Raw genomic sequence first — 16,036 nt, 5'->3', positions numbered from 1 at the left:
AAAAAGGGATTGTTACAAAAATACTTATTTCAAAAGACTTTTATTTTAAAATGGAATGTGAAATCTGAATCAAAATAAAGTTAAACAGCTGCGTAATAACAGAGGGGTTATTTTACAGAACGGCTGTCCATGTATTTATGATTAGAAATTTGCCCTCACAACGTGTTGGCGGTGTTACCCAATGCCGAGTATAAGCTAGTTGTCAATACTTGTGTAGGCTGCCTTGACTTCGTTTCAACTTGAAGATAGTCGGACCAACCTGTGGTGGGCCTTCCTCAGCAAAAATTGTCCTATCATTGGCTGAAACACCCTGTGGTCCTGAGGTACAAGTTGCCTTGTAACGTTGTATCCCAGTGGAAAAGCATCCATCTAATTTCTATACTGGATGAACTGGAGCTTTTTCCAGCTGAAAGGCAGGTTCCTGCGCTGCTTGCTTACCAGCCAAACCTATGATGGTCTCTGAGAATAAGACTGTCACCAATTAGTACTTCCCAAGTACGGTATCATTCAATACTTGAGTTGTAGTGAGTGTTTCAAACAAAAACGAGGCTGATAAAATATACTCAAAAGCCTTTAGTGAAATAAAAAAAATACTACTACCATAAAATGGCAGCTTACATTCAGTTGACAACTTCGGCAATTCATACTGCATTAAACTTTAGATGTCTTTTCATTCCTTAAATACACAAGTACTGACACCAATTAGTACTTCCCAAGTACGGTATCATTCAATACTTGAGTTGTAGTGAGTGTTTCAAACAAAAATGAGGATGATAAAATATACTCAAAAGCCTTTATTCAAATAAAAAAAAAATACTACTACCATAAAATTGCAGAAGCTTACATTCAGTTAACAACTTCGGCAATTCATACTGCATTAAACTTTAGATGTCTTTTCATTCCTTAAATACACAAGTACTTTAATGTTGGGTAATGCAACCTTCAGTTGCTAAGAACTTATTGCTCAGAAGAACTTGCCCTGCACTGATTTGCTTTCATTAACACAAAACTCAAGAATGCTCTCTTCCCTTTCTTCACATCCGCCTCACACAGCAGACACAATACAAATTGAAAGTGCCAAATTGACCATCCAAAAGCATTACTGTGGCTTGTGCATATATTTGGAATGACGCATACTTGCATCTAATGGTACTAGAATCACATTGATCCTTAGGAATCCAATTACGTTCACAATTCTTGCTAGGTTTGGAAATGTTGCATTTAGTGCCACAGTCACAAAATGTTTATTTGATCTTTAAACGTAAGACAGGGGCATTTGCTTGCTTATATTTTCACATTTACCGAGAAAACAAAATGAAGATTTAAATTGATACATTTACAGATATTGTATGTACATTATTCATTTTATTGAGTATGAACCTTTTACACAAGTTCGCAGTTAAGCATAAGAGGTGCTTTGTTTTCATTACAGGTAATTAAAACTGGTCTCAAATAATTATGTAACGTTGCCCTGGCAGGACAGAAAAAAAACATGCAAGCTTATTTTAGCAGAGGGAAAGTAAGTCAGGTTTGCACAGTGAATGTGCTACACTTGGTTGAGCATATCACAGTTGGATGAGATTGTCATTTAGACAAAAGGTGGGGGGCAAAAAATCTGATACACCTTACACCATTAGAAAAGTGTGGCAGAGAAAAGCTCGGGGAAAAAAAACACTGACTCGGATGCCAGTGTGTAAGAGCTTTTAAAATATGTTCCAACTTGATCTCAACCATTTACAAACAAGACATGCATGACAGCAAAACTCTGAAGTGCAACAGCCATTTCAAGTTGGAGGAAAAGATGAAGACTGTTCAATTGATCCTGAGGCAAGTCAGAGGGAGAAGCAGAATACTTTGTAGTTAAAAAGATGAGGATTGATGGAGATGAGCAGAAGAACAATGTTGACCTTACAGGCGTTGGTGCGCACTGGCTCCAGCACGACATTGTATATTAAGTCGTTACAAAAATAAATATGTACAAAATAACATCCTACTTTGAGACTATGTGCTAGAACTTGAGACAACGGTATTCAAATGGAATTATCATTCTCTCAACTTTCACAAATCTTACGAGTTCTCTCAAAATATATACATAGACAAATTTATTGTCAGCTTTCCAATGTGCTGTCCAGACACTGGCAGATGCTCACGGAGAATCAGATGACTTTGTAGGACAGGTAGTCACGGAGTGGTATGGGAAGGGCCAACGACTCCACCTGCTTCGTGGTAATCACTCGCCGGAGAGCCATCCTGCACAAGTGCTGCAAGCTGGCAGTGCTACGAGGACACTCCCAAAAGTGCACACTGCCGTCACGGGTTCTTCAAATCACAGGTTATCGTCAGAACACATCTTGTAGCATGTAAAAAGCAGCCAGCCACTACTGCTTCTATAAACATAGTATGTCAATATCTTACCCAGCAGCAAGGACACTTCCTTCAGGAGAGAAGGCACAGCAAAGGCCATTAGAGAGAGAGGCGATAGCCTGAGGAGCTCTTTCTTCAATACTCCAGAAACGGACCAGTCTATGTCAAGAAGGAACAAACCACATTGAAATGTATTGTAGTAGCAATTTCCAAATTGCAAAGGCAGCAATTTGAAAAATAAACAAACTGCTTCAATTTGGTTGGCTTTAAAATATATATTGATGGTGCCTCGTCAATTGTTGAATCAGAATTTTCTGATTCCAGTCAGAACGGGTCCAGTGACGATTGCTCAGAGATTACAAGGGTAACTCAAGCTCTTTTCTACAGAGAAGAGGCATGCCGTTTCCCCAGCTCGACTGATCACGTCAGCCATTTTGGGAATGGCAGCTTTGGGTGGGCGCCCGAGGATTTCAGGCACCCTAAAGTGAGAGCGACGAGCTGTTGTTTCAGGGGGCCAAATAAATGAGTGAGCTCTCCATTCAGAATGAATAAGCGCTGGCAGTCAACTTTGCATGCTGCTCATGAAACCACTATCGCGTTATTTTATCCATGATTCATATGAAATTGAGGATCAATTGACGCAAAATAGGGTAAATAATAAAAGAATAAGGGTAGACAACTCCCCTGGATCAGTCCTGAGTTTATTGAGCTCTTTAGGCAAAGGGACGACATACCATCAGACAAGAGACAATGCTGACTGGGAAACGTATAGAAAACTGAGAAATTTAAGCAAAACTAAAACTTCTAATGCCAAATATAGCAGAGTATTTTGTTCAGACAAGAAAACTTTTTAAGGATGTGCATCTGAAGAAGACTGGAGCCACAGTCCAAACGGTCAGCAGGTAACACCTTTTCGTCTGACCAAAAGAATTTACTATGTATAATTACGAAGACATGATGAATCTTATTGAAATAATTCTAATGCCAACTATGGAGAAAATTGAAAACAATTACCAACATCTCTGAAAAACATTCCATTATTCAAATTACAGTAATTTTCGGACTATAAGTCGCGGTTTTTTTCATAGTTTGGGTGGGGGGGGCGACTTATAATAAGTAGCGACTTACATATTTTTTTCAAAAATTTCCCCCCCCCCCCAAAAAAAAAGGGAAACCGCGATAAACAAACCGCGATGTAGCAAGGGATTACTGTAATTTGAATTTCAAGTGACGTCAGCAGCGTGGCGCGGCGTGCGCGGCGGTTGTTTACAAAAAGGACAAAGATTGATCATGGGATGACGAAGATGACGAAGGGCCCCATGTGCTACCGGCATCATTAGCGGGTTTGTTTATAAGTGACACAGAGGATGAAGAGTTTGAAGGATTTAAGGATTTGGAGTGACACAGAAGGTTTGAAAAACTATTATGGCTTTTACGCACGCCCGGTCCTATTCTATGGAGCTCTCTTTCACCTCCGTGGATGGAAGTCTGGGGCCTGCGCTCGGCTGGGTGGCTGGCCGGGGACGGTGGATAGGGCTCGGTCATGGCTTTTAAGCACGCCCGGTCCTATTCTATGGATCTCTCTTCCATTTCCGTGGCTGGAAGTCCACGCCGCCACACGCCTGGAAGTTTGTTTTGTTAAATAAAGAGCCGTTTACCAAACCCACGTCCTTGTACTTTGTTAACGCTACAATATAGTTATAGTTATACTAGATCTGTGGAATAACGACGAGGCTGACGTCAGGGCGCACGCGCGGCGTTGTTGACAAAGGACGAGGAATTTGATCAATGGATTTAATGATTTAGAGTGCACAGATGGGTTGATAATACTATTGCTTATATAATAGTTATTTGATATCTAATTTATATATATCGTTATATGGGCCTGTGGAATATTTTGAAGTGCAAGCGCCGTCAGCCGCGCGCACCCATTGCTGACAAAGGACGATCGATGGATTCAATGATTTGGAGTGACACAGATGGTTTGATAACATTATTGCTTATATAATAGTTATTTGATATATAATTTATATATCGTTATATGGGCCTGTGGAATATTTTGAAGTGCAAGCGCCGTCAGCCACGCGCACCCATTGTTGACAAAGGACGATCGATGGATTTAATGATTTGGAGTGACACAGATGGTTTGATAACATTATTGCTTATATAATAGTTATTTGATATATAATTTATATATCGTTGTATGGGCCTGTGGAATATTTTGAAGTGCAAGCGCCGTCAGCGGCGCGCACGCATTGTTGACAAAGGACGATCGATGGATTTAATGAATTGGAGTGACAGATGGTTTTATTAACGTGTTATTTATGTAATAGTTTTTTTTAATAACTGAATGTTACGTCAGGCCCGTTCTCAGCTCTTTGTTTGTGTTTATGTCACGTTAGCATACCTATCGTTTAGCCTGTTGTTGCTCCTTCATGTCTGGTCTTGGTGTTGGATTTTGTCGAATAAATTTCCCCCCAAAATGCGATTTATACTCCGGAGCGACTTATATGTGTTTTTTTTTCACGTTATTGGGCATTTTATGGCTGATGCAACCTATATTCCGGAGCGACTTTTAGTCCGAAAATTACGGTACGGTTGATGGCAATATTGTACATGAAGCACTATATATTTTCCAGGTCCTCATCAACCATTTTTCGTCTGTCTCGTCTCCCTGACTCCTCAACGGACTACCTGTTCTCCTGGTAATATGCCACCTTGTATCAGTACTTTTAATTTTGGAAAAATAATACCATTCGACGTGCAGAAAGCAATTTGTGAATAAAAGGTGAGGAGCAGTCCTGGACTTGATGGGGTTGAAAATCGTTTTCTCGAGTCATTTGTCACCAGTGAATTAACATTTATCTGGAAACATTCCTGTTATTCCTGTCCATAAAAGTGGTGACCAGCTTGACTGCAATAACTGCAGGCCTATCTCCATCCTATGCTCTATAGTCAAAATATTTGAAAAATAATCTTTAACCAACTTTTGCTATACAGTCAAACCTCGGTTTTCGACCACAATCTGTTTCAGAAGGTGGTTCGAGAAGTGAATCGGTCGAATTCCGAATCTATTTTTCCCATTACAAATAATGGAAAAATGTTTAATCCGATACAAAACAAAAAAAAAAAAAACGCCTTTTTTTTTAAGCATTTTTTTCATTTGCACAGTTTTGTCCGATTGCACAACTGCAGCGCACCGCCGAACGCGCAACCGTAGCGCGCCGCCGACTGCGCAACTGCACTGCGCTTGGTTGCATTATTATATTTCCCAAATTTAAGTTGACCTCAGTGCGCAGGGAGCTTAATTTGGTCCGATCGCCCAACTGAAGTGTGCCGGGCGCTCACTGTCGCATTGCTTTAAGAGCGTCTTTGTGTTTTAGGATGGCTTTACTGTTCCCACTTGCTTCCTTTGGAGGCATGATTAGGAGTTAATACAATCCTCAAAGTAACGAAAATACAATAACGAACGGAGTCAGTCGGCATCCGGGCGGCGAGGTCGGGTTTTCTCGGGTCCTTTCGGCACATCTCGCGAGGTTCGACCTCCGAATTTTGTTCCACAACCAAAGGAAAGAAATCGCAAATTTTTCGATCGAATTCTGGTTTGTTCGAGAACCGGGACGTTCAAAAACCGAGGTTTGACTGTACTTTAGTAAGAACACCATTTTCACACTCCTACAATCTGGTTTTAGACACCACAGCTACTGCTCTGCTTAAATTCACAAATGATGTGTTCTCTGCAGCTGACAGAGGGGAGTTAAGTGGTGCCATCTTTATTGATCTTACCAAGGCTTTTGATGTTGTTGACCACTATTTACTCTTATAAATAAATTACATGCTGCTGAACGATCTAAAAATGCATTACTGTGGTTTTGATCATATTTACATAATCCAAGGTTGCAGTCTGTTCGAACTACTTCCTTCTGGACGGTGTTACAGAGCTCTGTATGCCAAACAGAGACAGCTTCTTCTCCCAGGCTGTCGCTCTGATGAACTCACACCACTCTTAGAGTCTCAGAGTCATTGCTGTGCAATAACATCCTGCTCTCGCCGCTTTATTTTGAATTGTCTGTATTATGTGTACTATGTGTCCACTCTGCATCCATTGCAGCCTGGTCATCCTAGAAGAGGGATCCTCCCATCTGTGATCTCTTCTCAAGGTTTCTCATTTCCCCGAGTAGGAGTTTTGAGCTTTTCCCTTGCCATCCTGGGAGTTTAAGATGAGGGGATGTTTGAGAATATTTGTCAATTTTCGCACGTCCTGAGTGTTGTTAGTCACCTAAATGTTGCACAGAGGCTGAGATGTACCGAAGTCAAATTCCTTGTTTGGCATGCTCAAACATGGTCAATAGAAATTCTTGAACCTTGAGAGTGTAATTTTGAATGGGAATATTTTGATCTCCTTATACAGCAAAGTGGAGTACCCCAGGGCTCTACACTTGGATCTCTACTTTTCACCATATATACCGTATTTTTTGGAGGATAAGTCACACCCTTTTTCATAGTTTGGGTGGGGTGCGACTTATACTCAGGAGCGACTTATGTCAAATTTTTAACACATAACACACTTTTTTTTGGGTCACTTACACACATTCACACCGTCATTATCGTCATTGTGAAGTAGATTCACTTAACATGTTATTTTCAGACTAAACTGGATGAGTGCTACACTATGCGTCCGGATGGCTTCTTTAGCGCACGCAAAGCTCTGCTTGTGATGGACAGCGTGCGAGCGCACATCACACCACGGTTGAAAAATATATTAAAAAATCTCAACTCCATACCGGCCATCATCCCTGGAGGCTTAACTAAAATACTCCAGCCACTTGATATCTCCGTGAATAGGAGCTTTAAGGCAGTCTTGCGTAACCTGTGGGAGCAGCTTTAAGGCAGCCTTGCGTAACCTGTGGGAGCAGTGGATGATGGACGGAGAGCACAGCTTCACAGCAACCAGGCGAATTAGCCGTGCTATATTCTTGGACATCATTAGATGGATTGACAAAGCATGGGCTTCAGTGAAACCCGAAACCATTCTGTCAGGATTCAGAAAAGCTGGAATAATTGTAACTGAAACTAACGAGGAGTCTGACGTCGGCGACGTAGACGTCCAAGGGCCCCACGTACTACCGGCAACAGTAGCGGCTTTGTTTGTAAGTGACACGGAGGATGCAGAGTTTGAAGGATTTGATGATTTGGAGTAATACAGGTTTGACAAACTTGTTATTTATGTTAGTTATTAGTAGTTTCACATTGGGGAGTGGGTTAGGGTTAGGGGGTGGTGCGATTGTCATTTTTGGCTCACTGAGCTCGTTTTGATAAATAAGGAGCCGGTTACCAAACCCACGTCTTGCCTGGTACTTTGGTAACGCTACAATATAGTTATATACGTAGATCTGTGGAATAATTGGAGCCGCAACTGACGACGAGTCTGACGTCAGCGGCGCACGTACTTCCGGAGTCAACAGCTGTTTTTTTTTTTAAGTGACACAGAAGATGAAGATTCTGATGGATTTAATGATTTGAAGTGACACGGATGGTTCAATAAAATTGTTGTTGATATTACATTTATTTGACATATCTAGTCTGATGTCAGCAGTGCACGTAGTTCCGGAGTCTAAAGCTGTGGTATTTTTTTTTTTTTAAGTGACACAGAAGACGAAGATTCCGATGGATTTAATGATTTGGAGTGACACAGATGGTTAGATAAAATTGTTGTTTACATTATTATTTGATATATAGTTTATATATCGTTATATGGGCCTGTGGAATAATTTGAAATGTAAATGACGACGATAAGTCCAACGTCAGCGCCGCGCCGCACACGCGGCGTTGTTTACAGAAAGGACGAAGAATTTGATCGATGGATTTAATGATTTGTAGTGACACAAATGGTTTGATGAACATGTTATTTATGTAATAGTTATTTAAATAACTGCGAATATTACGTCAGGCCCGTTCTCAGCTCCTCGTTTGTGTTTATGTCACGTTAGCATACCGTATCGTTTAGCCTGTTGTTGCTGGTTCATGTCTGTTCTTGGTGTTGGATTTTGTGAAATGTAAATGACGACGACAAGTCCAACGTCAGCGCCGCGCCGCACACGCGGCGTTGTTTACAGAAAGGACGAAGAATTTGATCGATGGATTTAATGATTTGTAGTGACACAAATGGTTTGATGAACATGTTATTTATGTAATAGTTATTTAAATAACTGCGAATATTACATCAGGCCCGTTCTCAGCTCCTCGTTTGTGTTTATGTCACGTTAGCATACCGTATCGTTTAGCCTGTTGTTGCTGGTTCATGTCTGTTCTTGGTGTTGGATTTTGTCAAATAAATTTCCCCCAAAAGTGCGACTTTTTTTTTTTTCCCTTTATTGTGCATTTTATGGCTGGTGCGACTTATAGTCCGAAAAATACTATATATATATATATATATATATATATATATATATATATATATATACACACACACACACACACACCGTAATTTCCGGACTATAAGTCGCGCTTTTTTTCATAGTTTGGGTCGGGGGGCGACTTATACTCAGGAGCGACTTATATATGTTTTATTTCACAAATTTTTACTTGAGCATTAAGACATCACTTACTTACAAGTATAGTTGACCACTTCCCATGTTATTTTTAGTATAGTTGATCACTTCACATGCTTTTATATCTTTATCTTGAACATATTCAAAAATAAAAAATAGAGAAAACATCAAATAAAGCAATTAACACTTTAAAGCACCGTATCCAAGTCCACTGTCTGCTGTATGTACACTTGCTCTATTTTTGCTCCTCTTATATTTATTATTATTAATTATTATTATTTGGCCCGTTCTCAGCTCTTTGTTTGTGTTTGTCACGTTAGCATACCTATCGTTTAGCCTGTTGTTGCTATTTAATGAATTGGAGTGACAGATGGTTTTATAAACATGTTATTCATGTAATAGTTGTCCTTAATCACTCTATATGTTACATCAGGCCCGTTCTCAGCTCTTTGTTTGTATTTGTCACGTTAGCAAACCTATCGTTTAGCCTGTTGTTGCTATTGTTTAGCCTGTTGTTGCTCGTTCATGACTGTTTTTGGTGTGGGATTTTGTCGAATAAATTGCCCCCCAAAATGCGACTTATACTCCGGAGCGACTTATATATGTTTTTTTCACTTTTTGGGGCATTTTATGGCTGGTGCGACTTATACTCCGGAGCGACTTATAGTCCGGAAAATACGGTATACACACACACACACACACACACACACACACACACACACACACACACACACACACACACACACACACACACACACACACACACACACACACACACACACACACACACACACACACACACACCGCCTTCCATTTTTAAAAATTGTCATGTTCATGTATTTGCAGATGATAAAGTTCTTTACACATCAAAACCTAATCTCTCACAAATTTAAGTTTCACTCCAGTTAGATTTTATCTTCCTGCAAGTCTAGGTACTCCATAATGAGCTATTTTTGAACAAATCCTCATCCTTTTCTATGATTTTTGGTATCTAGCACATACTTAAATCTATGTCAAGCTCTTGTACTATTTCCTGTAATGATGGTACAATTCTGCAAACAGTTGACAGTTTTAAATATCAAAGGGTATGGCTTATTTCTAAGCTTTCATTCAACTAACACATTGATCATATACGTCATAAAGTAAACTTTGGTCTCGGTGCTCTTTACCGCTCCCAGCTGTTTTACCTTACAGGTTAGGAAAAAACTTGCTACCCAACTGCTATTTCTCTTAACTGACTATTGTGACGTTCTCTGTCACAATGCTCCTCAATCTGTTTTAGCCCCATTAAACACTGCTTACAATAGAATTTGTAGATTTGGTTTTAGCTGTGATTTCCATACATACCACTGTGTATTCTATCAAAACCTCAATCTCTCTTCCCCTGATTTGAGATGACATATGCACTGGCTTGAATTCATATATATATAAAAGCTTTTGCCCATTTCTGAGTCTGTAATGCTATGAAACTGTATGTATAGTACAGCTACTTTACCTCATAAAATTATATGCATTCAATGTAACTGCCTGTAATAGTTCACTTTATCTTGTATGCTTAGGCTGTAATGTTTGTAATGTTTTGATTACTCCTTCCAATGTTTGTGTGTGAATGTTGTATTTGTTTATTTGTTATCTGTTTACTTATTCCACTTTTCCTAATCCTTGTTTCTTATTTTTACCTGGGACCCCCTCGAAAATGATGTGATACACAAGGGATTAATCCTAATAAAGTTTTTAAATATCTGCTGTATTCACTGCATTCTTGTCTTGACGGCGGGTGTTTGTCATCTTAAATCTGTAAATTGATTTTTCGTCTACATGTGCACGCTTCTGTGCATTCAATGAGCGACGGCACCACATCAATTCATATATTGAATTGCCACAAAAACAATGGCCAGATTTGATAAAGTGAAGGGGGCCGGGGGCTAATAGTTTTTTCAGCCATTTTTTAATTACAAAAATTTCATGCAAACACACACTGTTATAAAACTAATTTCATTCTCCCAATTGTTTTTATTTTTTAAGTGACAAAATAACCAAATATAAGCCACTCAGGCAGATGTGAACAACTCTAAAAACACGAATTCTGCCTTTCATTCATCTCTGAAGAGTCAGATGACATTGAACAAACTGTATGAAATACCTTAAATTTACATGAGTTTAAAATTATTTTTGCCTCAAAACTTAAAACAATTGAATTTTGGTCGTCATTTACAATATCCTTCAGAAAGTAATAGTTTGCCACGTCTACAGGTTCATAACATCGACAGTATTAACATGGCCACTTCGTAGTATTTAATATTAAGTAATATTTAATTTTGATTTACTTTTGACTCACAGCCCCACGTGAAGAATCACTGTTGTTATGCCAGTTCAGCTTGGAGCTGCTGTACTTTATCAGCGCGGTCACTCCCTTTGCGCTTGTCGTATGTGTTAGCATGTTTAGTTTGATAGTGTCTCTTTAGGTTGAAATCCTTAAACAAGGCAACCGTCCGTCTCTTTAGAAATTAGACAAACACAATTATCTTGATTTTCAGTGAAGAAGTATTGTAATTCCCATTTCTCTTGAAAGCAATGTCAACTTTCCTTGTTTTCTTTGCAGTCGCCATGGCAGAAATGAGCGGAGAGGGGTGGTGCTGCCACCTTTTGGTAATAGGAGGGATTACAGTTTCAAGTTTCATGATATTTTTTTGTAATTCAGTTTGACAGTGCAGGCGGGCCATAAATTATAAGACCGAAGCTGCGGGCCGTATGAAATCTGAACGGGGGCCGGATTTGGCCCGCGGGCCGGACTTTGGACATGCCTGACTTATATATATAAATTCAGACTGCGGCAAATGTTGAACTGCAACATGGTATGTGGTCAATTGTCCATAATTCTACTTTCTAGATTACTTAAAACTCATGTGCTCATTCCATGCATCTTTTTTTTTTCATTCCATAACAAAAGTTCAGTTCTAGGTCAGCCAGCAGTAAGCTTGATAAATAGCCCCATGTTGACAGCCATGTGACTCATTGGAATAAAGCCAAATACAAAGAGTCATGACTCCACATTTTAAGAAACAAACAGTGGAGCGTTTCTGTAACACATTGCTGATTATTTGAACACAGGAAGTCCATTAGTAGAGGAAATAATGCAGACAAAAGCTTTGTTGATTAAATGGACACTCAGAATCCAATAGTCCTCTGTGTGCTCACTCATGGTATGCTGCATCATACTTGAACCACAAGGGCTGTTTTAGTATACAGACTAGTGCTGGGCGATTGACCATTTTATCAAAATCAAGATACGAACAATCAAGATATCAACATCGAAATTAGGACAATAATCTTGTGACTTTGCCACACTTGTGTTGCATGTAAAGCTCAATCCAACCAACCCATCCCTTATTTCAAGTTTGCGGTTAGAAAAAAAAAAAGAAGTCAGCCAATGATATTGTACGTGTGTGTGTATCATTTCACATTTGCCCATGGACAAAATAGCAGAGCTTGTAAACATGTACAAGCAGCCCCTGCCTCACTGATTCTATTAAAATAAATGGGAGTTAAGTGGGTCTCGCCTTTCACTACATATATGAATACGTGTGTGTGTGTGTACATACACACACACACACACACACACACACACACACACACACACACACACACACACACACACACACACACACACACAAACGTCTTCTGATACGTAGGTCTTCCCTGACCGCCACAATATGTTCATGTTAAAAAAATACATGTTTATTTTGCACTTTCACAAAAGCTTACGCGGTAAATCATACAATGCAACATAGCCTCAATATCCGATCAAGGCTGGCATACTTCATAAAAATAAGCCGACACATTAAATCGCCATGTAAAGCATCAATGCATACACAACCATCGTCATGTGTGAGGGTGAATGCATTAAATTATCATTAAAGCAGAAGTGCAGTACAAAGTGAATTTAATTATTTTTACTTTATTGCTGCTTTGATAATGTTGATGTCTATCGGTATAAGGCCGAGTTTTGACTGCAGGCATACCTGATTCAACTCAAATTTCTCCTCAAATCAGATTTTTAGGGCTGACTTTCCACACTCTAAAAAGTAATTCAGGGCCTTAGTATATATCACAATATTAAAAAAGTATATTAACTTCGTAAAATATAAAAAAAATCACAGAGCAGATAATTTGAGTTGGATATATCAAAATAAATGTTGAAAAATTAGATAGTTATTTTTGCCTTACATTTACCTCCATTATTAAGCTTGTTTTACAAAATTAGTATTTGACAAACTAATTATAATTCTCAGATATTTATAATGTAATTACTAAATACCAGTCAGAATATTTGAGTATGGGCCAATCATTCCAATCGGTTTCAACAACTACAATTAACACTTAATCTTACTCAATATATTTGTAATCAATAACAACAACTTGAGAAAATCAGTAGTTTTCGCACTCTCGAGTGGAATCATGGGATAGCTACCCGCTGCTTTTTGAAATAACAGCGGCACGGAAACGGTCAACGGACAACGCGGTGAAAATCACTTGGAGAACTCGGTAAGTGAAGCACAATCTAATGTGCATATAAACGTTGTCACCATTATGCTGTTAGCTAACTTTGTTAATGTTTTCGAGCCAACATATTGCTTATCACATGGTTCATTAAGCTAATACCATTTATACAGCAAACGGCACCAAAACGGGACTAATTTAGTTGTAATTAAGCGCTACACAACATGCTAAGGGATGTTAGTCTGCCATGTTAGTGCTGCGTAGAGAGAACACCGCCGACTGGACAATGATGATCGTATGGCCATGCATGCTCAGGCATGACATGCGACAGTGCTGTGGAGAGATAACACCGTTGACCAAACAGAGATGTATGGCCAAAATGACTTCATTAGCAGTGTAGCAGTTGCACACGGTTTTCCTAATCGTGTAAATCTACAGTTTAAGTTACTCTCTGTATGGCATGGCTTCTACATAATTATTTTTGGGATGTTTGGGCAAAAGTTCATAATTTTTCTGAGTTAGGATATCAAGTCGAATTGCATGCTGATAGAGTGGCGGTGAACGAAGACATAATATCAGAATTGGTAAATGGGATGTATTTATAATATATAGAAAGGATTAGGTGTTTAAAATTTTGAAAAAGACAACTTTTTCCCTGTATTGCATGAAAGCTAAACTCAATAAATACTAATTTTAAGTAATATTATCTTTTTTGTGTTTTCCAATATAGTTGTAGATTTTACAACAATGAAATAATTTCATACAATTTTAATAGATCCGGTCCAAAAATTTAAATAGTATTAAATCAATGTTTTTGTTTCATATTGTAACACTGTTTATCATCCTTTTGAGGGTGACGGCTCATGCATAGCAATGTAAGGGCTGCACATTTTTGTTACACAGATTAAAATGAGTAGAGCACGGTTACATTTTTTAGAGTGCATACAGGTTTTAGCAAAGGTCCAGATTTGATTTGGCCCGGTTACATTTTTTAGATTGCATACAGGTTTTAGCAAGGGTCCAGATTTGATTTGGCCCTGTTCATTTGATGTAGCAATGACTTTGGAACAGAGGCGTTGTTCAGCAGCGAAGTGTACGACATGATAATTGTGACAGACACAACACATGAAATACAGTCAAACCTCGGTTTTCGACCACAATCCGTTCCAGAAGGCGGTTCAAAAAGTGAATCATTCGAATTCCGAATCCATTTTTCTCATTACAAATAATGGAAAAAAAATTAATCCGTTCCAAGACAAAAAAAAAAAAAAAAAAAACGCCTTTTTTAAGCATTTTTTCATTTTTATTTTGTCCGATCGCGCAACTGCAGCGCACCGCCAACCGCAGCGTGCCACCGACTGCGCAACTGCATCGTGCGGGTCGCATTATTGTTGCAGAGCCGTTGCTGAAATTTAGAAAATAGTTTTGAAGTCCTGATGTACTTTCCCAAATTTTAGTGGACCTCAGTGCGCAGGGAGCTTGATTTGGTCCGATCGCGCAACTGCAGTGCGCCGGGCGCTCACTGTTGCATTGCTTTAAGAGCATCTTTGTGTTTTAGGATGGCTTTACTGCTCCGACTTGCTTTCTTTGGAGGCATGATTAGGGGTTAATGCAATCCTCAAAGTAACGAAAATACAATAACAACGAACGGAGTCAGTCGGCATCCGGGTCGCGCGGTCGGGTTTTCTCGGGTCCTCTCAGCTCATCTCGCGAGGTTCGACCTCCGAATTTTTTTTGCGACAACCGAAACAAAAAAAATCTCAAATTTTTCGTTCGAATTCCGATTTGTTCAAGAACCGGGATGTTCGAAAACCGAGGTTTGACTGCACTTTCATGAATGGAGTTGTTTTGACACATACCCTCAAGCTTTGTATGTGTGGCGCTATCTCTCCACAAATTGATTGACGCCACGAACAGTTTAAACAGATTTGTGTGTTTGGACCAGTTCAGACTGAAACATATTGTTAGAAAAATTGTATATATATGTTATCATGCGTTCTCTAATGAGTACTTATTCATAATGTTACTGTTCAGTATGCTTGCTGCTTTGCCTTGCTTATTCTTATCTTGTGTAACAGAACAGAAGGATTACGGCTGAGTCAGGGGCGAGATGACGGTTGTGTCAAACAAGATACTGCTGACTTCTCAGCAGAAAAACGACATCCACCAGAACAGATCACATCAAATGATGCTTCATGAACCTTCTGATTTTCCTTAAAGAACATCACTTTCTCTTTCTAGCTCTCGGAATATTGCTTAAACTGTTTTGCTGATATAGCCATATCTGCACGCAACACTTTGTGTGTTACTTTTTGTTTCTTTTCTTACGAGACGAAGCCACAATCTCAGTTAGTTTACACTGAACCCATAGTAATATCGTTCGCATCGTATCGTTACTGATGCCTGACAAAACGATCACAATATTAAATTTTAGCCATATCAAACAGCCCTTATGCAGATACTGATACTACTCAGCTCTTTAGTGAAGAAATGGCTGGGTGTTCCCAGGTGTTTCAACAGCATAGGGTGTACGGAAAAGGCATTCTGGAACTTCCTCTATCCAGTCTCACGGAGGACTTCAAGTGCTCCAAAGTGAGGCTGTAGAAGACACTAACTGAATC

At 39.3% G+C, this 16,036-nt stretch overlaps 1 protein-coding gene across 3 annotated transcripts in view; it reads right to left on the bottom strand.

Annotated features, from left to right (window-relative positions):
• Nucleotides 1-779: 779 nt before the first annotated feature.
• Nucleotides 780-16,036, bottom strand: part of LOC125972246 (WD repeat and SOCS box-containing protein 1) — a 162,316-nt gene continuing 147,059 nt past the window's right edge. For all 3 annotated transcript variants that reach the window (XM_049725851.2, XM_049725850.2, XM_049725852.1), the window contains 2 exons: nt 2,416-2,523; nt 780-2,319 (listed from right to left, as the gene is read on the bottom strand). In XM_049725851.2, coding sequence (XP_049581808.1) covers nt 2,157-2,319; nt 2,416-2,523 — 271 coding nt within the window. In that variant the 3' untranslated portion in view covers nt 780-2,156. The remainder of the gene's footprint in view (nt 2,320-2,415; nt 2,524-16,036) is intronic.

Source organism: Syngnathus scovelli, chromosome 7 (genome assembly GCF_024217435.2).
Source record: "Syngnathus scovelli strain Florida chromosome 7, RoL_Ssco_1.2, whole genome shotgun sequence".
In the NCBI taxonomy this organism is placed as follows: Eukaryota; Metazoa; Chordata; class Actinopteri; order Syngnathiformes; family Syngnathidae; genus Syngnathus; species Syngnathus scovelli.
Note: the sequence above shows the minus strand (reverse complement) of the source record. Positions and strands in the feature narration are given on the sequence as shown.